General features: G+C 46.5%; 1 protein-coding gene across 2 annotated transcripts in view; it reads right to left on the minus strand.

The window, feature by feature from the left end:
* TDRD10 (tudor domain containing 10) overlaps positions 1 to 26,590 on the minus strand; it is a 109,506-nt gene that overhangs the window by 55,836 nt on the left and 27,080 nt on the right. For both annotated transcript variants that reach the window (XM_068252324.1, XM_068252322.1), the window contains exons 7-10: positions 17,817 to 17,872; positions 14,821 to 14,891; positions 14,573 to 14,741; positions 10,158 to 10,218 (exon numbers count right to left, since the gene is read on the minus strand). In XM_068252324.1, the coding sequence (XP_068108425.1) occupies positions 10,158 to 10,218; positions 14,573 to 14,741; positions 14,821 to 14,891; positions 17,817 to 17,872 (357 nt within the window). The remainder of the gene's footprint in view (positions 1 to 10,157; positions 10,219 to 14,572; positions 14,742 to 14,820; positions 14,892 to 17,816; positions 17,873 to 26,590) is intronic.

A 26,590-nucleotide genomic window follows, 5' to 3' on the forward strand; every position in this document is an offset into this window, starting at 1 on the left:
TCTTCAAACAGAGAGTAAGGCTGACACCCCACCAGGAGTGTTACATAGGACGAAATCCTTATGAACAGCGAAGCATTGTGGGAAAGACATAGTACTTATAGTACACGCCTCCAATGAATGTGGCCAGGCAATTTGCATGACAACGAATGCAAATTCCTCTGCAAGCACAAGCTGCAAAACTGACAGAAGCTCTTCTTTCCAGAGTCCTGCAGCATGCAAACCTAAACAATGGTCAAAAAGCTGCCTGCCTGCACAGGCAGCTGAGCAAATCAGCACAGAAAATAATCTCACCAATCTCACCCCCCCCTCCCCGATTTACAAACTGAGATTTATCACAGGTGAAAAGATTGTTATTCCTGTCAGGTGTAGCTGAGGAAAGTTTGTTTATAGTGAGCTCTGGGAGGGAAATCCGTATATTTCAACAGCCTAGGCTAAGCAACACTGGGGGAGGGGTTTACATGACGATTTACATCAATATATAGCTATGGTGTTACTGGTGCTGAAACCTGGATAGTTACGTAAAAGTAGGTTACCTGAATAATTGACTGCATTCTAATGAATGCCAATATAGTGCCTCCTTAAGTTGATCATTACAAAGTGTGGGTTCCTTTGTATTATACCAGGGCTAAAGTGCAAGGACAGTTGGAGTTGGAGTTTAACACTCAGTAGGACGTCAGCTTTAATAACCACCGGTGGGCAGGGAGGCATGTTCCCCCAGGGCCACTGTCTAGATCTATCTATAGCTGTATATTGATATGTAGCCCAGTAATGCTTAGCCTAGGCTGTTAAGCTATGCATAATCCTCCCCCGAAACCCCTCCCCCCAGGCATTCTGGGACACCAGACATTAATTGTATTGGCTTTGGAATTCTCAGAAACTAACATTCTGCAGGGATTACCTGGCAAGACCAAAGATGTCACAACCTGTGATACATTTCAGAATGTAAATCAGGGAGGGGAACGATTTTATAATGGCTAAACACTGACTCAATCTATATATATAATAGAGTAAGTGCCTCAACCTTCGAGCAAGAAGAAGAAGTACTTTGCATGAGAAAATGTATGCGTGCTCAATCACCAAGTTTTAGGCTTCTTTTCCACGGACTGTTAAGCTGTGTGCTCAGCAAGCAGTTACCAGGCAGCAGCAAGCAGTTACCAGGCAGCAGCAAGCAGTTACCAGGCAGCAGCAAGCAGTTACCAGGCAGCAGCAAGCAGTTACCAGGCAGCAGCAAGCAGTTACCAGGCAGCAGCAAGCAGTTACCAGGCAGCAGCAAGCAGTTACCAGGCAGCAGCGAGCAGATACCAGGCAGCAACAAGCAGTTTCCAGGCAGCAACAAGCAGTTTCCAGGCAGCAGCAAGCTGTTACCAGGCAGTAGTGAGCAGTTGTAAGAGTTTGAGAGGCATGTTACTGCCTATCAACTGTCCATGGAAAAGAGGCCTACCCTAGCAAGTCTGGCTTTGCAAATCTGGCCTAATTGGCTATTCATGAGGCAATGCTCATGCAAATATGCATTTGCTTTTGCATGCCAAACTATGCAGGCTCAAAAAACCAATACTGCAAAGCAGTCGCCCTGCTACATGCCAGTGATGAGCGAAAATGCAAAAATTTGTTTCGATAAATTTTTACCGAATTTTCGCCTAATTTCGTTTTGACAGGCAAATTTTCCATCTAATTTTTTCACGTTAATTTTCGCCTAAGGCCAGTCATTTTCGCATTACTTGCGTATGATTGCGGACATTTTCCACATAAGGGCATTAGCGCCCGCATTCAGAGAAGTTTCTTGCGCATTATTGCGGGCATTTTTCCGTATAAACGTCCGCATAGATTGAATTTCCATGCGGATTATTGTGGACATTTTTCCGCATAAGGGCATAAGCATCCGCATACAATGAATTTTCGATGCTGGTTGAAAACGCAAATATTTCTGAAGATTTTCGTGAAAATTCGCCAAAAAACGAAAACGGGATTTTCGAGGCGAAAATTCGCAAGCAACACTGCTACATTAGCACTATCCAGGAGCGCCACGGGGAGGATTCCCAATGCCCCCCTTTTATACAACTGGGGGACCACAGGGTCCCAGGCTCTCTCACTGCCTGGGAACCACAGCGACACCCTGGAGGGGGAGGGGCAGGCGACCCCCCCCCAAGCGTGGCCAGCGTCGGGGAGAGCCGTCCACACCCACCTCCCAATATTAAAAACAGGCACTTACCTTAACGTCCATTGCGTTCTGCTACATGCGCATTAACTTGGGGGCACCACATGAGAAAGGAGTGAAGCATGGGTCACCCCGAGCTTTAGAGCTCAGGGCTGGCTCACATACAGCACTCCAGAGGGGGGGGGAGGACAGGTGCAGACAACTCACTCCAGGGCTCACACCACCGGAGCAAGCCATCCACCACCTGCCTCCAAAGGATACAAACTGCACAAAATGCTTTCCATGAGAAAATGAATGCGCATGTAGCAGAACGCAATGGACGTTAAGGTAAGTGCCTGTTTTTAATATTGGGAGGTGGGTGCAGACGGCTCTCCCTGGCGCTGGCCACGCTTGGGGGGGGGGGGTCGCCTGCGGCACCTAGCCTCCCCCTCCGGGGTGCCGCTGTGGTTCCCGCGGTCCCTCCGGTTGTATAAAAAGGGGGCATTGGGAATAGGGATGCTCAAATTCGGCTTCGGGAGATATCCAGATTTTTGCTATCCGGATATCTCCCAGTAATGCTGGGCGGGGGGATCAAGCTTACCTCTCTGACGTCTTCTTCGGTCGTCCCTCGGCGCCTCCTACGATGCGCTCCATGCGCGTCACGTGATTACAAACACTTCCTCCTTCAATCTGGAAGGAGGGAGTGTTTGTAATCAGGTGACGGCCTCTTGGACCGCATCGTGGGAGGCGCTGAGGGACGACCGAAGAAGACGTCAGAGAGGTAAGCTTGACCCCCCCGCCCAGCCCGCACAGCATTACTGGGAGATATCCGGATAGCAAAAATCCGGATATCTCCCGAAGCCGAATTTGAGCATCCCTGATTGGGAATCCTCCCTGTGGCGCTCCTGGATAGTGCTAATGTAGCATGTAGCAGTGTTGCTTGCGAATTTTCGCCTAAGTCATTTTCGCATCGAAAATCCTGTTTTTGTTTTTTGGCGAATTTTCACGAAAATCTTCAGAAATATTTGTGTTTTCGACCAGCATCGAAAATTCATTGTATGCGGATGCTTATGCCCTTATGCGGAAAAATGTCCACAATAATCCGCATGGAAATATAGACTATGAATGTATTTTGTAGGTACTGATCTTTTGCAGGAACGGATCTTTTGCAGATAATGATCTTTTGAATGTGTACAGCAACTTTGTGTGAAGCATCTTGCATATATTTCTATCTAATGGGGAGTGCAGCTCAATAGAATAGACTGTGTAGGTATGGCTCTGATACTACATGGAAGGGGGTAAAATTGGTCTGTGATCTTTCATTTTTCCAAAGACTTTTATCTGATGTGTGTACCCACCTTTTTTCTTCTTGCTTCAAGGTTGAGGCACGTACTCTATTAGATAGATAGAAGATGCGGCGTATGCTACGACGCGGGACGGCTAGTCATTTATAAACGATTAGTGGAAAAAAAGCAATTTTATTAGTTACTTTATTTTCACTACAGTTCCTCTTTAACTAGTTTCACAGTGCCCACCCAATCTGCTTCTTCAAGCGTCCTGTAGTCTGCCAGCTCCTTAGGTGTCAGTGCAGTTGTAGTCTGCCGGCTCCTTAGGTGTCAGTGCAGATGTAGTCTGCCAGCTCCTTAGGTGTCAGTGCAGTTGTAGTCTGCCAGCTCCTTAGGCGTCAGTGCAGTTGTAGTCTGCCAGCTCCTTAGGTGTCAGTGCAGTTGTAGTCTGCCAGCTCCTTAGGTGTCAGTGCAGTTGTAGTCTGTCAGCTCCTTAGGTGTCAGTGCAGTTGTAGTCTGCCAGCTCCTTAGGTGTCAGTGCAGTTGTAGTCTGCCAGCTCCTTAGGTGTCAGTGCAGTTGTAGTCTGTCAGCTCCTTAGGTGTCAGTGCAGTTATAGTCTGCCAGCTCCTTAGGTGTCAGTGCAGTTGTAGTCTGCTAGCTCCTTAGGTGTCAGTGCAGTTGTAGTCTGCCAGCTCATTAGGTGTCAGTGCAGTTGTAGTCTGCTAGCTCCTTAGGTGTCAGTGAAGTTGTAGTCTGCCAGCTCCTTAGGTGTCAGTGCAGTTGTAGTCTGCTAGCTCCTTAGGTGTCAGTGCAGTTGTAGTCTGCTAGCTCCTTGGGTGTCAGTCGAGTTGTAGTCTGCTAGCTCCTTAGGTGTCAGTGCAGTTGAAGTCTGCCAGCTCATTAGGTGTCAGTGCAGTTGTAGTCTGCCAGGTCCTTAGGTGTCAGTGCAGTTGTAGTCTGCCAGCTCATTAGGTGTCAGTGCAGTTGTAGTCTGCCAGCTCATTAGGTGTCAGTGCAGTTGTAGTCTGCCAGCTCCTTAGGTGTCAGTGCAGTTGTAGTCTGCTAGCTCCTTAGGTGTCAGTGCAGTTGTAGTCTGTCAGCTCCATAGGTGTCAGTGCAGTTGTAGTCTGCTAGCTCCTTAGGTGTCAGTGCAGTTGTAGTCTGCTAGCTCCTTAGGTGTCAGTGCAGTTGTAGTCTGCTAGCTCCTTAGGTGTCAGTGCAGTTGTAGTCTGCCAGCTCATTAGGTGTCAGTGCAGTTGTAGTCTGCCAGCTCATTAGGTGTCAGTGCAGTTGTAGTCTGCCAGCTCCTTAGGTGTCAGTGCAGTTGTAGTCTGCCAGCTCCTTAGGTGTCAGTGCAGTTGTAGTCTGTCAGCTCCTTAGGTGTCAGTGCAGTTGAAGTCTGCCAGCTCATTAGGTGTCAGTGCAGTTGTAGTCTGCCAGCTCATTAGGTGTCAGTGCAGTTGTAGTCTGACAGCTCCTTAGGCGTCAGTGCAGTTGTAGTCTGACAGCTCGTTAGTTTTTCATCTCGGATCCGCCTTAAGTGAATAAAAATTGCCCATTTACTTACCTGGGCCTTCTTCCAGCCCTCTTAAGTCCTCCTGTTCCCTCGCCGTGAATCTGTACTCAGCCGTTACTCAGCTATCCCCTTCCGATATACGGCCGACTGACAAGTCAGCTGGCCACATGTCCTCTGTTGTGCTCCCATGGCTGTGAGCATTTTGTGCATGCACGGTAGCAATGTTTGCTTACTGCACAAGGGCAGAGTGCTCCCAGCCACGGGAGTGCATTGGAGGAGGAGCGCGGTACATGGCCACGGATCAAGCATTGGAGGGGGACACCAGAGGAATGGCAGAGTGCGGGATTATGGCGAGGCACCAGGAAGACTTTAGGGAACTGGAAGAAGCCCCAGGTAAGTAAATGGGAATTTTTTTTTTTCAATTTGGGTTTCCTTTAACTAACTGCGCAGGATGCTCCCAGCCACAGGACAGCGAGATCGTGCATGGCCCTGAACATCGTATGCGCTCCTGGGTTGTACTTTAATGTGGCTGGAGGATGCAGAGGGACCTGTCAGGACTGCAGGTGGCTGGAAACAAGCTCAGGTAAGTAACAATCCTCTTGTCCTCCCGTCTCAGGTTTGCAGTATCACTCCGCCTATGGCCCCCTGTGCTCCAGCCCAGTCAATCTTCAGGAACAAAGGCTTTACATGATCAATGCTTGACCGATATAATGACCAAACATTGATTGAGGAGGGTCTTCATTTCTTAATAGATTTGATGTTTTTATTGCATAAAAAAAAAAAAAAATAGGCAAATTTATTTTAACCACTTGCGGACCCGGTCCGTTGAATCAACGTCCAGCAGGTGGTGGTACCGTTCTGACCGGACGTTGATTCAACGTCCGTGCTAAAGAACCGTCCCGACGCGATCGTGCACACCCGGAGGGGGAGATTAAGCTGTCATATGACAGCTGGCATCTCCCCCGAGTGATCAGCAGCCATCGCGTATGGCTGCTGATCACGTGATCACTACGATCGCCGGCGGATCATAGTGATCCACTTTGACAGCGGCGGCGGCAGGGGGGAGAGAAGAGGATCCACTCACCTCCCTGTCGTTCCAGCGACGATCGGCGCCCCCCTCTGAAGTCAGTGCCGGGTCCCGGCTTGATGACGTCATCAAGCCGCGACCCGACCTGAGCGTCATTTGGAGCGGAGATGCCGGCTGGAGAAGAAGGGGGCTACTGCGGCTCATCGCTGAGTGATGGCTGCTGCGCACAGGGGGGACACCTGTCCACACAGGGGGAGACAGCCCAGCCAGCCACAGACGAGATCCGGCCGCCCGACCTCCACAAAAATGCCCTGGTCCTTAAAGGGACACTTAAGTCAAACAAAAAAAAATGAGTTTTACTCACCTAGGGCTTCCAATAGCCCCCTGCAGCTGTCCGGTGCCCTTGCCGTCTCCCTCCGATCCTCCTGGCCCCGCCGGCAGCCACTTCCTGTTTCGGTGACAGGAGCTGACAGGCTGGGGACGCGAGTGATTCTTCGCGTTCCTGGCCACAATAGCGCCATCTATGCTGCTATAGCATATATCATATACCATATAGCAGCATAGATGGTGCTAATGTGTCTGGGAATGCGAAGAATCACTCGCGTCCCCAGCCTGTCAGCTCCTGTCACCGAAACAGGAAGTGGCTGCCGGTGGGGCCAGGAGGATCGTAGGGAGGCGGCGAGGGCACCGGACAGCTGCAGGGGGTTATTGGAAGCCCTAGGTGAGTAAAACTCATTTTTTTTTGTTTGACTTAAGTGTCCCTTTAAGGGGGGTTAGGCGGCCGGTTCCGAAGTGGTTACAAAAAATATAAATAAATAAAAAACAACAACACTGCACGAGCGATCAGAGCCCCCCAACAGAAAGCTCTGTTGATGGGAAGAAAAGGGGGAGGGGATCACTTGTGTGCTGAGTTGTACAGCCCTGCAGCGAGCCCTTAAAGCTGCAGTGGCCTGAATTGTAAAAAATAGCCTGGTCACTGGGGGGGGGGGGGGGGGGGGGGTGTAAGCAAGTGGTTAATAAAATTAAGATCAAATATATGTGTTATTTTTGGTGGGCACTAGTTATCGCACGGCACCAGCAATCAGGTGATCGCACTTTGTGTCATATCACTTTGGAAGTTATTACAGCATTAGCAGATCAATGTAGGCCATTGATGCTCAAGCAGTTAAAGGACATCCGAGGTGAAAATAAAAAAAAATTAAAAAAAACAATTGTATCTATCCTCCTCCTAAAATTGACTTTTAGATTTCTAATAGTTTTGTTTTATATTTAAATCCAGTTTGTATGAGTGTATGTGCCACGATCACTCGAAAACGGCTTGACTGATTTGAACGAAACTTGGTACACAGATCCCTTACTAGCTGGGATGATATGTTCTGGGGGTCTCGCGGCCCCCCTGCACACCTGGGCGGAGCTACAAACAGCAAATCAGATTTCACACATTCATGTCAATGGAAAAAATGGAAAAGGCTGCCATTCTCACAGTAATCAAGCCAGAGTCCCCACACTTGGCACAGGTGGTCACTTGGTGACCGAGGTGACAAATCCAGGAAAAGTGGGCGGAGCATAAAACAGCCAATCAAAATTCAGGATTAATTTTTAATGGGAAAATGTAAACTGCAGCCATTCTTAGACTGTTAATCGCAGGGTTCTCAAACTTGGCACACTTGGTCACTGGGTGAATGAGATTAAAATTCAGGAAAGTGGGTGGAGCCTTCAAAAGCCAATCAAAATTCACCTATCGCTTTTCAAGGGGAATATTTAAACTGCTGCCATTCTTACACTGTTAATGGCAGAGGCTTCAAAATTGCTACAGTCGGTCATTGGGTGACTGGGGCGGGGCCACAAACAGCCAATCAGATTTCTTCGCTGGATAAACTGCTTCCATTCACACATTTTTGATACCAGGAACTTGAAAGCTCACAAACTTGGTCATTGAGTCACTGTGCGTCAAGGTTACAAAAAGTGGGCGGAGCCAAAAATAAAGTTCACTAGGAAAATATAAACTGCAGCCATTCTTACACTGTTAATGTCAGAGTTCTCAAAATTTGCACAGTTGGTCACTGGGAGACTGGGATTAATATTTAGGAAAGAGGGTGGAGTCTACAACAGCCAATCAAAATTCACCTGTTGATTTTCAAGGGAAATATTTACATTGCTGCCATTCTTACACTGTTAATAGCAAATGCCTCAAACCTGGTGCAGTTGGTCACTCGGTGACCTGGGTTCAAATTCAGATTTGATTAATTTAAATGGGAATATACAAATTATTGATACCAAGGACCCCAAAGCTCATAAACTTGGTAATTGAGTGACTGTATGTCAAAAAGTGGGTGGCGCCAACAACTACAAATTTTTACATGGGAAAATATAAACTGCAACCATTCTTACACTGTTAATGGCTGGGTTCCCAAACTTGAAACAGTTGGCCACTGGGATTAATATTTAGAAAGTGGGTGGAGCCTACATCAGCCAATCAAAATTCACCTATTGATTTTCAAGGGGAATATTTACATTGCTGCCATTCATACACTCTTAATGGCAGATGCTTCATATCTGGTACAGTCAGTCACTGGGAGACTGGGGTTTAAATTCTGAAAAGGGGCTACAAAAAGCCAATCAGCTATGTTTAATTTTAATGGAAAAATGCAACTTATTGATGCCAAGGACACCAAAGCTCATAAACTTGGTAATTGAGTGACTGTATGTCAAGATTAGAAACAGTCAAAAACAACTAACTTTTTTCATGGGAAAATATAAACTGAAGCTATTTTTAGACTGTTAATGGCAGGGTCCTCAAACTTGACACAGTTGGTCACTGGGTGACTGGTATTTTATTCAGAAAAGTAGGTGGAACCTACGACAGCCAATCAAAATTCACCTATTGATTTTAAAGGGGAATATTAAAACTGCTGCCACGCTTACACTGTTAATGGCAGAGGCCTCAAACCTGCTACAGTTGGTCATTAAGTGACTGGGGTTCAAATTCACTAAAGGGGCAGAGCCACAAACAGCCAATCAGATTTCTTTGCTGGATAAACTGCTGTTATTCAAACAATTGTGATGCCAGGAACCTGAAAGCTCACAAACTTGGTCATTGAGTGACTGTGTGTCAAGGTTACAAAAACTGGATGGAGTCAAAAACAGATTTCCCAGGGAAAATATAAACTGCAGCCCTTCTTCACTGTTAATGGTAGGGTTCTCAGACGTTGCACAGTTGGTTACTGGGATTAATATTCAGAAAAGTGGGTGGAGCCTAAAGAAGCCAATCAATATTCACCTGTTGATTTTCAAGGGAGTGCTCGAGAGAAGGCGCTCACACGTGCACAGTACAGAGCGGCCCGTCTTCGGAAGCCCAAGTGCCGCCGAAGGCTGCCGAAGTCTCCTCAACCCGGAAGATAGCAGCCACGGCCAAATTGTTCATGGATTGCTAACGGTGGAGCCTGCGGAAGATCGCGTACACCGGGAAGGCTCATTAGGACCAGGTAAGTATCTGTTTTTTATTTTTAGTTAGGCTTCAGACTCTCTTTACGTGAATGAGGGATTTACATTGCAAGAACCTCACAGATTCTTACAATACGTATGTATAAAAAGTAAAAACTCCCTGTGGTGTAGGTTTTCACACGACCATGTACTTTATAGGGCTGGCACCTGTGCAGGTACTGTATGTTATGATTTACAGGAGTGACTTCAGCAGTCTATTAGATATATTGGGCTTGATTCACAAAGCGGTGCTAACCTACTTAGCACGTCTAAAGTCTTTAGACGCGCTAAGCAGGGTGCTAAGTAGGTTAGCACCGGATTTCTCAATCAGATCGCGCGCTAACTTTGCGCACGCAAAGTTTTACGCGCGCAAAGTTTTACACGCGCTAAGTCCCATAGGCTTTAATGGGCACTTCGCGCGGAGCGCCCTGCGCTCTGTGCAGTACGCGCGTAAAGTTTTACGCACATAAAGTTTTGCGCGCGAAAAGCTTGTTTAGACGTGCTAAGGGGGATTTCACAGGCGTGCTAACAGTTAGCACCGCTTTGTGAATCAAGCCCATTGTGTTTTGGTTCAAGTGTGTAGGTGACCTGGATTAGTTAAGAGACTTGCAAAATATGATAAAAACAATTCATATGAAATGGACTTATTTTGCACAACTCTGATAAATGTGAACCTGAACAGGTAAGTTTGAAATATGTTGTCTTTGTACCATCAGAATCCTCTGTATTTTCTTCAGGGTGTGAATCCAAGTCTGGGGACTTTTGCAACTCCTGAAACAAAAAGACAAAAAGTCCAATCAAAAGCCTAGGAATTATTTAGCGCTGACATCTTCTGCAGGGCTTTACAGAGTACATAGTCATGTCTCTGACTGTCCTCAAAGGAGCTCACAATCTAATCCCTCCCATAGTCATAGTCTAATGTCCTACCATATAATTATTATGTGTTTATACAGTACTGACATCTGCAGCACATTACAGAGTACATAGTCATTTGACTGACTGTCCTCAGAGGAGCTCACAATCTAATCCTACCATAGCCATAGTCTAATGTTCTACCATATTATTATTATGTATTTATATAGCACTGACATCTTCTCCAGCACATTACAGAGTACATAGCCATGTCACTGACTGTCCTCAGAGGAGCTCACAATCTAATCCTACAATAGTGATAGTTAGCATCTTCCTCCTCTCGTCTTTAAAGTATACCCAAGGCAAAGTCATATGTACAAATAAAAGTATGGGCAGACGTCTTTATGCCCACTGCTCCCCCTATTGTTCCCTTCCCTGCTATGTTCCCTCATAAATGCACCTGTAAGTTACACCAGGTCGCGCACTACTGCACAACCGCTGACCCAGGAATGCGCGTCCCTGACCATGCTCCTGTGGCTGGGAGCGCTATGTGCATGCGCACTGTGAGTCATTACCAGGGATGCTGTCACTGAATAGGTGCTGGCTTACTGAACAGGCAGAGCCGAGAGTCGAACCCAGGTCTCCTGTGTCAGAAGCAGAGCCCTTAACCACCCTGGCGTTCTGATAAGATCGCCAGGGAGGCTGCGGGAGGGTTTTTTTTAAATAAAAAAAAAACTATTTCATGCAGCCAACTGAAAGTTGGCTGCATGAAAGCCCACTAGAGGGCGCTCCGGAGGCGTTCTTCCGATCGCCTCCGGCGCCCAGAATAAACAAGGAAGGCCGCAATGAGCGGCCTTCCTTGTTTTGCTTACACCGTCGCCATAGCGACGAGCGGAGTGACGTCATGGACGTCAGCCGACGTCCTGACGTCAGACGCCTCCGATCCAGCCCTTAGCGCTGGCCGGAACTTTTTGTTCCGGCTGCGCAGGGCTCAGGCGGCTGGGGGGACCCTCTTTCGCCGATGCTCGCGGCGAATCGCCGCAGAGCGGCGGCGATCGGGCAGCACACGCGGCTGGCAAAGTGCCGGCTGCGTGTGCTGCACTTTATTTGGCGCAAATCGGCCCAGCAGGGCCTGAGCGGCAGCCTCCGGCGGTGATGGACGAGCTGAGCTCGTCCATACCGCCCAGGTGGTTAAAGAGAACCCGAGGTGTGTTTAAAGAATGTTATCTGCATACAGAGGCTGGATCTGCCTATACAGCCCAGCCTCTGTTGCTATCCCAAACCCCACTAAGGTCCCCCTGCACTCTGCAATCCCTCATAAATCACAGCCGTGCTGTGAGGCTGTGTTTACATCTGTAGTGTCAGTCTCAGCTGCTCCCCCGCCTCCTGCATAGCTCCGGTCCCTGCCCCCGTCCCTTCCCTCCAATCAGCAGGGAGGGAAGGGATGCAGGCGGGGACTGGAGTTCTGCAGGAGACGGGGAGAGCAGCAGACTGACACTATAGAGATAAACACAGCCAGCTCTGACAAGCTGTTTGTCAGCAGCGTGGCTGTGAGATTTATGAGGGATTGCAGAGTGCAGGGGGACCTTAGGGGGGTTTGGGATAGCAACAGAGGCTGGGCTGTATAGGCAGATCCAGCCTCTGTATGCAGATAATATTCTTCAAACCCACCTCGGGTTCTCTTCAACCATTACACCATCCAGCCACTCCATAAAGCATTAAAAGTTGAACTTTTAATGAATTTTAATTTATCAAAAAATGTGCAAAACATGAAGTAGATTTATCCTTGTATCTATATGGTTGTGTGTAACCAGGCACAGGTTTGTGCAAGGGCATGCTGGGAACACACGATACGTTTTTTCCGCGCAATTCTCCTCTTGATCGATTCACCACGTGGTTCTCCGTTCGATTCTCTTCCGCTCATTTTTCTTATCTTTTTTCCATTCATTTTTATGAGGAATCGAGCGGTAAAATGATCGAGCGAAATATCGGACATGACGGAATTTATTACAGTAATCGCATTTAACTAAAAAAACAAGAAAAAGAAATCCTTCCCTTTTAGAGTAATAAAATAAATAATATGGCGCTGAATAATTAAAGGGACCCCGAGCAGTAAAAATAAATGAAATTGGTACTTACCTGGGGCCTTCTCCAGCCCACCGTAGGTCGGGAGGTCCCTCCTGCGTCATCCTGGCTCCTCTCCTGGTCCCTCTGCCTTTACGTAATGACCAGGGATGCTGTCACGAGTAGATTTGAGTGGCCTAAGCACTTGAACTTGTGATTCAAATGAGCAATAATTAATGCAGGTGTAGAGCGGGACATAAGGGGTTATTTACCCATAAGCCTGCGTGCTCCCTGCGCTCCAAAAAGGATCCACACGCGTCCTATTCATCACATTACAAGCCTCACTGCAGGTACTTCCTCCTTCCGGCTTGAAGGAGGAAGTGCCCGCAGTGCCTGCAGCGAGGCTTGTAACGCAAAGAATAGGACGCGTGTGGATCCTATTTGGAGCGCAGGGAGCACGCAGCCTTATGGGTAAATAACCCCTTATGTCCCGCTCCACATCTGCATTAATTATTGTTCATTTGAACCACAAGTTTGTGTGCTTAGGCCACTCGAATCTACTCGTGACAGCATCCCTGGTCATTACGTAGAGGCGGAGGGACCAGGAGGACGCCGGGTGACCTCCTGACCTACGGTGGGCTGGAGAAAGCCCCAGGTAAGTACCAATTTTGTTTATTTTTACTGTTTGGGGTCCCTTTAATTATTTAGCGGCAGCGCCATATTATTTCTTTTATTATTCTAAAGGGGAAGGGGTTTTTTCCTTGTCTTTTGGTTGAATGCGATTAATAAATTTGTCATGTCCGATATTTCGCTCGATCATTTTACAGCTCGATTCCTCATAAAAATGAATGGAAAAAAAATAAGAAAAACGAGCGGTAGATAAGAGAATCGAATGGAAAATCAAATGGTGAATCGATCGGAAAAAACGTATCGTGTGTTCCCAGCATTAAAGGACTTACGAGGCGAATTTCATAAAAAAAAGTTAATTACCTCATTGCAAAAGCAGACCTCAGGGCAGACGAACAGCACCTTGCTTGTCATTATCAGGTGCTTTATGAGCCTAATCCAGTCTTCATTACAGGTCCTGACCCTCCCCAAGGTCGCCTTATGAGAATCGCCGCTTTAAAAATTATCTCCTGCACAGCTCTCATAGTCGGAGCTGAGCAGGATTACAGCCCCGCTCGTGTCCGCCCTCTCTCCGTGCGCTCTATTATACGTCATGTGGGCGGCTCCACATGACCACCCACATGACTTACTACACAGTGCCAGCCAGCCGCGCCCCCTCAGCAGAGAATACAAGCGCTGAGCGAGCAAGTCCTCACTCACTCAACGCTTCTATTCTCTGCTGAGGGGGCGCGGCTGGCTGGCACTGTGTAGTAAGTCATGTGGGTGGTCATGTGGAGCCGCCCACATGACATATAATAGAGCGCACGGAGAGAGGGCGGACACGAGCGGGTCTGTAATCCTGCGCAGCTCTGGCTATGAGAGCTGCGCAGGAGATAATTTTAAAGCGGCAATTCTCATAAGGCGACCCTGGAGAGGGTCGGCACCTGTAATGAAGACTGGATTAGGCTCATAAAGCACCTGATAATGACAAGCAAGGTGCTGTTCGTCTGCCCTGAGGTCTGCTTTTGCAATGAGTTAATTAACTTTTTTTTATGAAATTTGCCTCGTAAGTCCTTTAAGCCCTTGCACAAACCTGTGCCTGGTTACACACAACCATATAGATACAAGGATGTATCTACTTTTTTTGATACATTAAAATTCAAGTTCAACGTAAAAAAAAAAAAAAAATTGTGTCTTCAAATGCTTTATTTTTGCATATATCCTTGTATCTATGTGGCTGGTGTAATAGCGCACCATCAGGGCCCTTTTCCACTAGCAATCGCAATCACAAACGCCAGCGATTGCGATTTTTCATTAATTCTGTTATGCGATTGCGATTTGCATTGCATTATCATTGTAAAAATCGCTCCAGAGAGCGATTGCGATTTCCAAATCGAATCACTATAGTGGAAAATACTTCTCGTGATTTCTATGATAAAGTAGCAACCCTAGCGATTTAAAAATCACTAGCGATTTGCGATTTTGCGATTCAGCAACCACAATTGCTCTAGTGGTAAAGGGCCTTCAAGGATTTTTTGGTCTCCCAATTGATATAAATACAGTGACTGTCCTGGTTGCAAACAACTCAAACAAAAAATGTTACCAGCTTGGGGCAGGATAGCTGGGGGCCTCCAGCACTTGTCTTGGCACTCTTCGGACATCTCGGGGTATAGACGTAGCATCTGATTGGGCGGCCCTTGAAGTCTGATTCATGGATTGTACTTATTGCCAGCTGGACGTCCTCCTGGCTGCTTAATATCATAAAGGCAAAGCTGCAAGGCAGATGAAGAGGATGATAGTACGCTGCAAATAAACATCACTGTCCAAACCAAGCTATCAGAAATCTCTCACCTGTGGGTATCTCGACTGAAAATGCTGATCTTCTTCACTCCAAAGTTTGTAAACAGTTGTTGCAAGTCGGCCTAGAAGAGAAAACTGCAATTCATGATGAGGGCACAAGGAAAAGTATACAGCTAGTCCCCGACTTACGAACGACCCGCCGATACAAACGGCTGGGATTCTGTGTTTCCATGGGAACAAGTCAAAAAAAAACATTTCAAATTGGATTTGTAGTTTTGGGAAATATATTTTAAAAAAAATGGCTTTTAAACTTGTATAAGCAGGTACAGAGGGCCTAGGTGACACAGAGGGGGACACTGGAGGCACAGGGGGGCACAAAGGAGGAACAGGGGGCAGAGATAGCACAGTGTACCGACTTAAAGAGACTCTGAAGTCTCATAAAATTCACCTTTTTATTTTAAAAATATCTTTTACATCACTGCCCTAACTAAAACGCTGCATCCCTGCGGCTGAACATTAACTAAATTCCCCCAAACTCCCCGGGGCACACTGCAGAGAGCGCTTCCATGAGAGGCAGAGCTTTCAGCTGCAGCTCTGCCTCTACATGCATCTATCAGCGAAGATCGCCGCCTCTCCCCGCCCCTCTCAGTCTTCCTTCACTGAGAGGGGCGCGGGGGAGGCGGAGATACGTGCAGATTGACACGCAAGGAGGCAGAGCTGCAGCTGAAAGCTCTGCCTCCCGGGGCAGCAAAATCCACAACCAAGAAACTCGTGTATTTTGCGGGGGAGAGTTAGGGGGGTTTTACTTATTGTTCTGCCACGGGGATGCCACGTTTAAGTTAGGGCAGTGATGTAAAAGAGATTTTTAAAATAAAAAGGTGAATTTTATGAGACTGCAGAGTCTCTTTAAGAACAGATTCAGGTCAAGAACGCACCTACAGTCCCTATCTTGTTCGTTAGCTGGGGACTCCCTGTACCATTATAGTACCTCCTGGGCACTACAATCTCAAATGACCTGACTTAGAAAGCCAACACCACGTCCACCCAAAGAAAGCCAAGCAAAGGCAATTCTTCCTCCACTTACTGAAGAAGTTTGGTATGTCCCAGAAACTCCTGACGAGTTTCTACATCGCTACAACTAAATCTGTCCACAGCTCCTCCATCCTGGTCTGGTTCACCGGCTCCTCTGCCAGCGACAGACACAAACTACAGAGGGTCATCAGATCAGAAGAATGGATCATTGGGAAACCCCTCCCCTACAACTCCAGACTGCGCTCCAGAGCACTGAGGATCGCCAATGATCCTAGGCTTCCCTTTCTCTAGCTGGCTCTCTTCCGGCTGGAGGTTTCGGTCCATCGCCACCAGGACCTCAAGGCACAGGAACAGCTTCTTCCCATCAGCTGTCAATTCCCTGAACTCCATGAGCTCCCTTTACACCCCCACCCCCATTGATCACTCTTCCTCTACAAGCCGGATTTGATAGAACTTGATTGCACTGCTGCACTTGTACAACTGTAAACGCATTTGTACAACTTGGTAAATTGTCTATATTGTAAATTGTCTACGCTGGAATTGCTCTATTTGTATTGCTGTGTTTAGCCCTGTGAGTGCCAAGCCCAAACCCAATTCCGGGCACGACCCAGTTCTTCTTGGCAAAATAAAAATGATTCTGATTATTAATTTATAAAGCCCCAACATATTATGTGGTGCTGTACAAATTAGGGAAACAAACAAGGAATACATAATGATACAGGCCTAGTGCACACCAAAAACCGCTAGCAGATCCGCAAAATGCTAGCAGATTTTGAAACGCTTTTTCTTATTTTTCTGCAGCAATTCAGCTAGCGTTTTGCGGTTTTGTGTAGCGGTTTTGGTATAGTAGATTTCATGTATTGTTACAGTAAAGCTGTTACTGAACAGCTACTGTAACAAAAAACGCCTGGCAAACCGCTCTGAAGTGCCGTTTTTCAGAGCGGTTTGCGTTTTTCCTATACTTAACATTGAGGCAGAAACGCATCCGCAATCCAAAATCTGCAGCAGCCCGGGAGTATGCGGTTCTGCAAAACGCCTCCCGCTCTGGTGTGCACCAGCCCATTGAAATACATTACCCTAGCGGATCCGCACCCGCAAGCAGATCGCAAACCGCAGCGGAAACGCTCCGGTGTGCACTAGGCCACAGACAATTATATACATACTGATTCGGGGTATGCAGAAGTGCACAGAAGTGTATTGCAAAAATATGCTTCCTTGCATGAGCCCTGCCGCATCAGAAAGTGTTTGAAAACCCGCCCATCGCCATAGACTAACATGACTTCCGGGCCGACGCAGATCGCCGCAGAAGCCTCGTGGTAACGTAGTTCTGGACAGTTGTCAGATCAAGGACTTCCGGCAGAACGCACTGCAGCGTGGGAAATATGAATGACCCCATTGACTTGCACTAGGCAAGCGTCAAGACACTTAAAATTTACGCAACGCAACGTCCCAGGGTAAAAGGGCCCTAAAGGGAACATCAGGCAATGTAAGAAAAATGAGATCTACTTACATGGGGCTTCCTCCAGCCCCTGGAAGGCTGTGTCCCTCGTTGCGGATTCGCTCCAGGGTCCCATCCATAGCGGCTGCCAACTCGGTGAGGTTGGCGGCCTCTGCACATGCGCCAGTCCGTGCCGAGCAGAAGTATTGTGCCTGCACACAAAGCTCCCGGCCACGTGAGCGGCTGCATGCATGCGCAGAGGCTGCCGACCTCGCCGGCGGCTATGGAGGGGACCCCAGGAGACCGTCCTGAAGCGGAGCTGCGGCGAGGAGCTCATAGGCTTCTTGGGGCTGGAGGAAGGCCCAGGTAAGTAGATCTCATTTTTCTCACATTGCTTGATGTTGATCCTTTAAGATCCTTGACGACTCCCGCTTAAAGTGCCGTGACTGCTTGAAATCTCGTTTACGCTGTCGCAGGTTCACACGGGCAGGAAGACGGTTCAGGGAACCAGGTTTCTCGGGAGACATAACTGTGAGGTTCCCCGATCCGTCGTCAGTTGAGAATCTCGCTTAGTTACCTTGTCCGTATCTCTCGGCAGATTTGTGACAAAGACCTGGTTCCTGTAGCAAAGATCTGCAAAGACAACGCAAGCGTTATCTAATTCTGTCCATATGTGGAGGCTCTCATTATTGCTTCTCTTCTGATAATGTAAAGGCGCCCATACACTTGCTCGATCTTCCTGTTAGATTTCCTAATTATGAACGACTCTGCCAGAGATCGATGCCACAAAAACAAAGAGCATGAGTTCCCCCCATACAGCATAGGTACAGTGGAGGAAATAATTATTTGACCCCTCACTGATTTTGTAAGTTTGTCCAATGACAAAAAAATGAAAAGTCTCAGAACAGTATCATTTCAATGGTAGGTTTATTTTAACAGTGGCAGATAGCACATCAAAAGGAAAATCGAAAAAATAACCTTAAATAAAAGATAGCAACTGATTTGCATTTCATTGAGTGAAATAAGTTTTTGAACCCCTACCAACCATTAAGAGTTCTGGCTCCCACAGAGTGGTTAGACACTTCTACTCAATTAGTCACCCTCGTTAAGGACACCTGTCTTAACTAGTCACCTGTATAAAAGACACCTGTCCACAGAATCAATCAATCAAGCAGACTCCAAACTCTCCAACATGGGAAAGACCAAAGAGCTGTCCAAGGATGTCAGAGACAAAATTGTAGACCTGCACAAGGCTGGAATGGGCTACAAAACCATTAGCAAGAAGCTGGGAGAGAAGGTGACAACTGTTGTTGCGATTGTTCGAAAATGGAAGGAGCACAAAATGACCATCAATCGACCTCGCTCTGGGGCTCCACGCAAGATCTCACCTCGTGGGGTGTCAATGGTTCTGAGAAAGGTGAAAAAGCATCCTAGAACTACACGGGAGGAGTTAGTGAATGACCTAAAATTAGCAGGGACCACAGTCACCAAGAAAACCATTGGAAACACATTACACCGCAATGGATTTAAATCCTGCAGGGCTCGCAAGGTCCCCCTGCTCAAGAAGGCACATGTGCAGGCCCGTCTGAAGTTTGCCAATGAACCCCTGAATGATTCTGTGAGTGACTGGGAGAAGGTGCTGTGGTCTAAAGAGACCAAAATAGAGCTCTTTGGCATTAACTCAACTCGCTGTGTTTGGAGGAAGAAAAATGCTGCCTATGACCCCCAAAACACCGCCCCCACCGTCAAGCATGGGGGTGGAAACATTTTGATTTGGGGGTGTTTTTATGCTAAGGGCACAGGACAACTTAATCGCATTAACGGGAAAATGGACGGAGCCATGTATCGTGAAATCCTGAACGACAACCTCCTTCCCTCTGCCAGGAAACTGAAAATGGGTCGTGGATGGGTGTTCCAGCACGACAATGACCCAAAGCATACAACAAAGGCAACAAAGGAGTGACTCAAGAAGAAGCACATTAAGGTCATGGAGTGGCCTAGTCAGTCTCCGGACCTTAATCCAATAGAAAACCTATGGAGGGAGCTCAAGCTCAGAGTTGCACAGAGACATAGTTACATATGTTACATAGTTACATAGTTACATAGTTATTTTGGTTGAAAAAAGACATACGTCCATCGAGACAGCCTCGAAACCTTAGGGATTTAGAGATGATCTGCAAAGAGGAGTAGACCAACATTCCTCCTAAAATGTGTGCAAACTTGGTCATCAATTACAAGAAACGTTTGACCTCTGTGCTTGCAAACAAGGGTTTTTCCACTAAGTATTAAGTCTTTTATTGTTAGAGGGTTCAAATACGTATTTCACTCAATGAAATGCAAATCAGTTGCTATCTTTTATTTAAGGTTATTTTTTCGATTTTCCTTTTGATGTGCTATCTGCCACTGTTAAAATAAACCTACCATTGAAATGATACTGTTCTGAGACTTTTCATTTCTTTGTCATTGGACAAACTTACAAAATCAGTGAGGGGTCAAATAATTATTTTCTTCACTGTAACAATTACACTAGATCCGCTGCATCATATTCCAAAAATCTATAACAGTTAAAGGGGCACTATAGCGAAAATGATGCCGTTCCATTATCCCCACATCATTTATTTAATACGGACAGCATAGCTTTCACCATGGAGTTTGTGTTAAAAAAAAGCGTGAAACACATCTCTACCACCCTACAAATCTGAGCTGCGTTATTAGCGATAAGAATCCGAAGGACTTGCTCTCTGCTTAACTGCTGCTGATACTCTTCAGCTGATTTAAAACTCTGGCAGCTCAGACTACAGACAGAGCTGTGCTATGTTACTAGCTAAGTAAATAAATAAGCTGCTAAGTAAAGTAACTAATTAGCAGCCTGTTTATTTACTTGGCCAGTTAAGGTGCGTACACACATGCGACTATAGTCGTTTGTAACGATCGTTCCCCGATCTTTACCAACGACGATCGTTACAAAAAACGAACCACCGACTATTAAGGCAAACGACGAACGAGCCAAATCGCTACAAAAGAAAGTTCTGTCTCGGCGGATTTTAACCAACGACGATCGTTTGTAAAAGTAGTACATCGTTGGAAACGGTCGTTCGTACTAGGCTTGACATGCGCATTTCACTATCTCTCCCTGAAACTTCTCATTTTTATGCGCAGGCGCAATAGTTGCTTTACGTGATGTAACGTTCGTTCTAACGATCAGATCGTTACACACCTTTTAAAACTAACTTTACTTAGGTCGTTCTTTCATCAATTAAAAGTTCGTTCGTCGTTCTCAACGAACGATCGTTGTCGCATGTGTGTACGTAGCACTACTTAGCATGGCTCTGTCTGTAGCATCTGAGCTGCCCATGTTGTACATCAGCTGTTGAGTGTCAGCAGCAGTTTAGCAGAGAGCCAGTCTGTCGGATTCTTATCACTAAAGAAGCAACTCAGATGTGTAGGGAGGTTAAGGCCCAGTGCACACCAAAACCGATAGCAGATCCGCAATACGCTAGCGGTTTTGGGAGCTGATTTTAGAGCGATTCTAGGTATGTATAGAGAGGTTTTCTAAACATACCTAGCGGTTTTGGGTGCGTTTTTGTGTAGCAGATTACACATATTGTTACAGTAAAAGCTGTTACTGAACAGCTACTGTAACAAAAATGCCTGGCAAACCGCTCTGAACTAGCGTTTTTCAGAGCGGTTTGCGTTTTTCCTATACTTTACATTGAGGACGAAACGCTTCCGAAAACCGCAAACGCGCAGCAGGAGGCGCGTTTGCGGCTTGGCAAAAACCGCAAACCGCCGGTGTGCACCATCCCATTGCAATACATTAGACAAGCGTTTTTATAGGCGGAAGCAGCCGGCGGATCGCTCCAAAAACCGCTCGGTGTGCACTGGGCCTAAGATGTGTTTTAGGGCTCGTTTCCACTATAGCGAATCCGCATGCGGATTCGCACAGCCAATACAAGTGGATGGGCCTGTTTCCACTTGTGCGTTGCGTTTTTGTGTGCGGGGAAAATCTGCACGGCAGAGCCGTCAGAATTCGCTCCCCGCACACCGCTAAGAAAATCGCATACAATGTATCTAAGGCTGCATTTCCACTTGTGCGGTGCGGAATCGCCGGGAAATCACAGCAAACGATTTCGCATAGGAGGTAATGTTAATTTACACAGGCAGTGACATGGTTAAAGAGAAACTCCGACCAAGAATTGAACTTTATCCCAATCAGTAGCTGATACCCACTTTTACATGAGAAAAATAATGATTTTAACAAACAGACCATCAGGGGGCGCTGTATGACTGATTTTGTGCTGAAACCCCTCCCACAAGAGGCTCTGGTACCGTACGGTACTCTGGGCAAACTGTCACAATGTAACAATGTTCAGACAGGAAATAGCTGTCTGTTAAAGCCAGACCAGCTAGAAACAGCTCCATAATCTGCCCACAGTAACAATGTCACCATGTAATACAAGTCAGAATGTGAATCTGGGAGAGGAAAGATTTTACAGTGAGCAAACTCTGACTAAATCATGTATACATAATTATTGTAAAAATGAAGCACTTTTTTTACTACATTATTTTCACTGGAGTTCCTCTTTAAAATCGCCCACCTACTACCCTATGCGAAATCGCATGCGAAATCGCAGGAAAAAACGCATGCAAAATCGCACCCGCATGCGATTTCGTCTGCGGAAATTTCCCAGCGATTCCGCACCGCACAAGTGGAAATGCAGCCTAAAGGTTTTTTGTTTTTTTAACACAAACTCTATCGTGAAAGTTATGCTGTCCATATTAAATAAATGATGTGGGGATAATGGAACAGCATAATTTTCGCTATAGGGCCCCTTTAAAACAGTTAAAACCATCCTTTGGTTTCAATTCAACAAAGCTAGGCTAAAATGCATTCATAGTCTATGACATCTGCAGATCCCATACACACCTTGTTTAATGGACATTCATCTGCAGATCAGACAATTATCTGCCGATCTGAAGATCCAACCTGGTGGATCTGATCTACAGATAATTGTCCGTTAAACAAGGTGTGTATGAGATCTGCAGATATCATAGACTATGAATGCATTTTGCAGGAATGGATCTTTTGCAGGAACAGATCTTTTGCAGATACTGATCTGTTGCATGTGTACAGCGGTCTTTGTATGCAGCATCTTGCAAGATTTTTATCTGATGGGGAGTTCAGCTCCATAGAATAGACTGTGTAGAGTATGGCTCTCATACTACATGGACGGGGGTAAAATTGGTCTGTGATCTTTCATTTTCCAAAGACTTTTATCTGACGTGTGTACCCACCTTAAGCATCACTGGGAAGGCGGTGCAACACACCAGTATACAGCAGTATCTCTATATATAATAGAGTAAAGGTGCATACACACATCAGACTATAGTCTTTGGAAAATGAAAGATCACAGACCAATCTTACCACCCTTCATGTAGTATGAGAGCCATACCTACACAGTCTTTTCTATGGAGCTGAACTCCACATCAGAAAAAAATCTTTGCAAGATGCTGCACACACAGATGCTGCACAGACACAAAAGATCAGTATCTGCAAAAGATCTGTTCCTGCCAAAAATCCATTCCTGCAAATTGCAATGATAGTCTATGAGATCTGCAGATCAGCATACACACATGATTTAACTGACATTCATCTGCAGATCAGATCCACCAGGATGGATTTTCAGATCTACGGATGATTGCTCGATCTGCAGATGAATGTCAGTTAAATCATGTGTGTTTGCTGATCTGCAGATCTCATAGACTATCATTGCAATTTGCAGGAATGGATTTTTGGCAGGAACAGATCTTTTGCAGATACTGATCTTTTGTGTCTGTACAGCATCTGTGTGTGCAGCATCTTGCAAAGATTTTTTTCTGATGTGGAGTTCAGCTCCATAGAATGGACTGTGTAGAGTATGGCTCTCATACTACATGAAGGGTGGTAAGATTGGTCTGTGATCTTTCATTTTCCAAAGACTATAGTCTGATGTATGTATGAGCCTTTAGTGCCTCAACCTTCAAGCAAGAAGAAGTACTTTCCATGAGAAAATGTATGCGTGCTCACACACCAAGGCCACATACACACATCAGACTATAGTCTTTGGAAAATGACAGATCACAGACCAATTTTACCCCCTTCCATGTAGTATGAGAGCCATACCTTCACAGCCTTTTCTATGGAGCTGAACTCCCCATCAGAAAAAAATCTTTGCAAGATGCTGCACACACAGATGCTGTACAGACACAAAAGATCAGTATCTGCAAAAGATCTGTTCCTGCCAAAGATCCATTCCTGCAAATTGCATTCACAGTCTATGAGATCTGCAGATCATCATACACACCTTGTTTAACTGACATTCATCTGCAGATCAGACAATCATCTGCAGATATGAAAATCCATCGTGGGGGAGTTGATCTGCAGATGAATGTCTGTTAAACAAGGTGTGTATGATGATCTGCAGATCTCATAGACTATGAATGCATTGTGCAGGAACAGATCTTTTGCAGGAACAGATCTTTTGCAGATACTGATCTTTTGAATGTCTACAGAATCTTTGTGTGCAGCATCTTGCAAAGATTTCTGTCTGATGGGGAGTTCAGCTCCATAGAATAGACTGTGTAGGTATGGCTCTCATACTACATGGAAGGGGGTAAAATTGGTCTCTGATCTTTCATTTTCCAAAGACTATGGTCTGATGTGTGTATGAGCCTCAAGTTTAACCCTAGCAAGTCTGGCTTTGCAAATCTGGCCTAATTGGCTATTCATGAGGCAATGCTCATGCAAATATGCATTTGCTTTCGCATGCCAAACTATGCAGGGTCAAAAAACCAATACTGCAAAGCGGTCTCCCTGCGGGAATTAGTTCATGCTACATTAGCACTATCCAGGAGCGCCACGGGAGGCTTCCCAATGCCCCCTTTTTATACAACCGGGGGGACCGGGGCTCTCTCGCTGCCTGGGAACCACAGCGGCACCCCGGTGGGGGAGGCTGGGTGGCGCAGCCGACCCCCCTAAGCGTGGCCAGCGCCGGGGAGAACCATTCCGCACCCACCTCCCAATATTAAAAACAGGCACTTACCTTAACGTCCATTGCGTTCTGCTACATGCGCATTCATTTTCTCATGGAAAGCATTTTTTGCAGTTGTATCCTTTGGAGGCAGGTGGTGGATGGCTTGCTTTGGTGGTGTGAGCCCTGGAGTGAGTTGTCTGCGCCTGTCCGCCCCCCCCTCTGGAGTGCTGTATGTGAGCCAGCCCTGAGCTCTAAAGCTCGGGGTAACCCATGCTTCACTCCTTTCTCATGTGGTGCCCCCAAGTTAATGCGCATGTAGCAGAACGCAATGGACGTTAAGGTAAGTGCCTGTTTTTAATATTGGGAGAAGGGTGCGTGCGGCTCTTCCCAGCACTGGCCACACTTGGGGGGGGTCGCCTGCGCCACCCAGCTTCCCCTTCCAGGGTGCAGCTCTGGTTCCCAGGCAGTGAGAGAGCCTGGGACCCCGCGGTCCCCGCCCCGGTTGTATAGGGGCATTGGGAAGCCTACCCATGGCGCTCCTGGATAGTGCTAATGTAGCATGAACTAATTCCTGCAGGACAACCGCTTTGCAGTATTGGTTTTTTGACCCTGCATAGTTTGGCATGCGAAAGCAAATGCATATTTGCATGAGCATTGCCTCATGAATAGCCAATTAGGCCAGATTTGCAAAGCCAGACTTGCTAGGGTTAAACTTGGTGTTTGAGCACGCATACATTTCCTCATGGAAAGCCTACTTCTTCTTCTTGCTTCAGGCCTGGAACCCACTGCAAAATGCAATCGCTAGCGTTTTGTATGAGCAGTTTGTTAAGCGATTTCAAGAGCGTTTTAGGGAGCGATTTTAGAAAGTGTATCAATTTGCCAGCGGTTGTGTAGCGATTAGCGTTTTAAAGTCTGATTGGTCCTTTCAATTATTTTTAATTTTGTTACAGTGTACATTAACTTTAAAACGCTAGCAAAGTCGCTCCCTGCAAGTTTTGATGAGCGATTACGCCAGCGATTATATACTTTACATTGAAGCGCAAACGCTAACAAAATGCTGCATGTCTTGCGTTTGCGATTTTGCTAATCGCAATCGCTTCAGTGGAATTTGCACCAACCATTTACATTGGCAGAGCGTTTAGGGAAATCGCTAGGGATTTCTTACGCTCCCTAAACGCTCAAAAATCGCTCTAGTGGGTTCCAGGCCTCAAGGTTGAGGCACGTACTCTATTAGATAGATAGATGCGGCGTACGCTACGACGCGGGTCGGCTAGTATAGAATATATAGACATAGGTATAGGAAGTCTTTCAAGTGCTTAAACCAGGAAAACTACTGTAAAAGTGGGTATCCTAAATAATTTACTGCATTTACACTTACCCACTTATTTTATTATTCTACAAGTACAACCTGAACTCAGTATTATAATTCTGGACCTGATGACATGTAGAGCAATAACTGAAACAGTGTTCTTTCATCGGCTCCATTGGGGATCATGTATACACTGTCAACTCCTGTTTGTCATCACTTGTTATACTTTTAACTACTTTGGCCTCCTGGACGTACTAGCTACGCCCAGGAGGCCATGTGCACGTCCGCGCGCTCCCGCGGCCGAACGCGCGCTCCCGGACGTGGATCGTTAGCCCACGAATCAGTGAATCGGGCTATGGTGCCCGATCACTGATTCCTCTCCCCCGCAGAAAAAGCGACAGCTTCTCTCGGAAGCTGCGCTTTTTCTGGCTGTTGCGTCCCCCATGCGTCCCTCTAAGCGTATGTTATGCTTAGAGTGACGCCATGTAAACAAACTCATGGCCATAAAATTAAAAACAATGGTGCATGAGCCAGTCTGGGGCCCCGGGAACTCTCACTGCCCGGGCCCCAGAACCGGCATCTAACACCATATGTGAGTGCAGCCAAAACCTTGGAGCTGCCACCTCCAAGGCCTGTCTCCCACTGCTCTAAAACTTACCAAACACACAATTGGAGAAACTCACTCCCAAACAGTTCTCTGCTGCTTTATAAAGCCTGCAGGCTGCTTATAAGCCAATGAGAAATGCACACATATAATACACCTAGCTTGCAGTGATTAATCAAGCAGAAGCTGAACAAGTCAGCCAGTCAGTTGGAGAGGGCTTCAGTTGCATATAGACAATGGCTATATGACCAGCAGGGGGCACCAGCGTGCAGGATATTCCCTCTCATCTGCCCCCCTCCTAACTAAACTGCATGGGATACTACAATAAAATTAAAAACAATGGTGCATGTGCAGTGAGAGTTCCCGGGGCCCCAGGCTGGCTCATGCTCCATTGTTTTTAATTTTATTGTAGTATCCCATGCAGT

The sequence above is a fragment of the Hyperolius riggenbachi genome, chromosome 9 (assembly GCF_040937935.1).
Source record: "Hyperolius riggenbachi isolate aHypRig1 chromosome 9, aHypRig1.pri, whole genome shotgun sequence".
In the NCBI taxonomy this organism is placed as follows: domain Eukaryota; kingdom Metazoa; phylum Chordata; class Amphibia; order Anura; family Hyperoliidae; genus Hyperolius; species Hyperolius riggenbachi.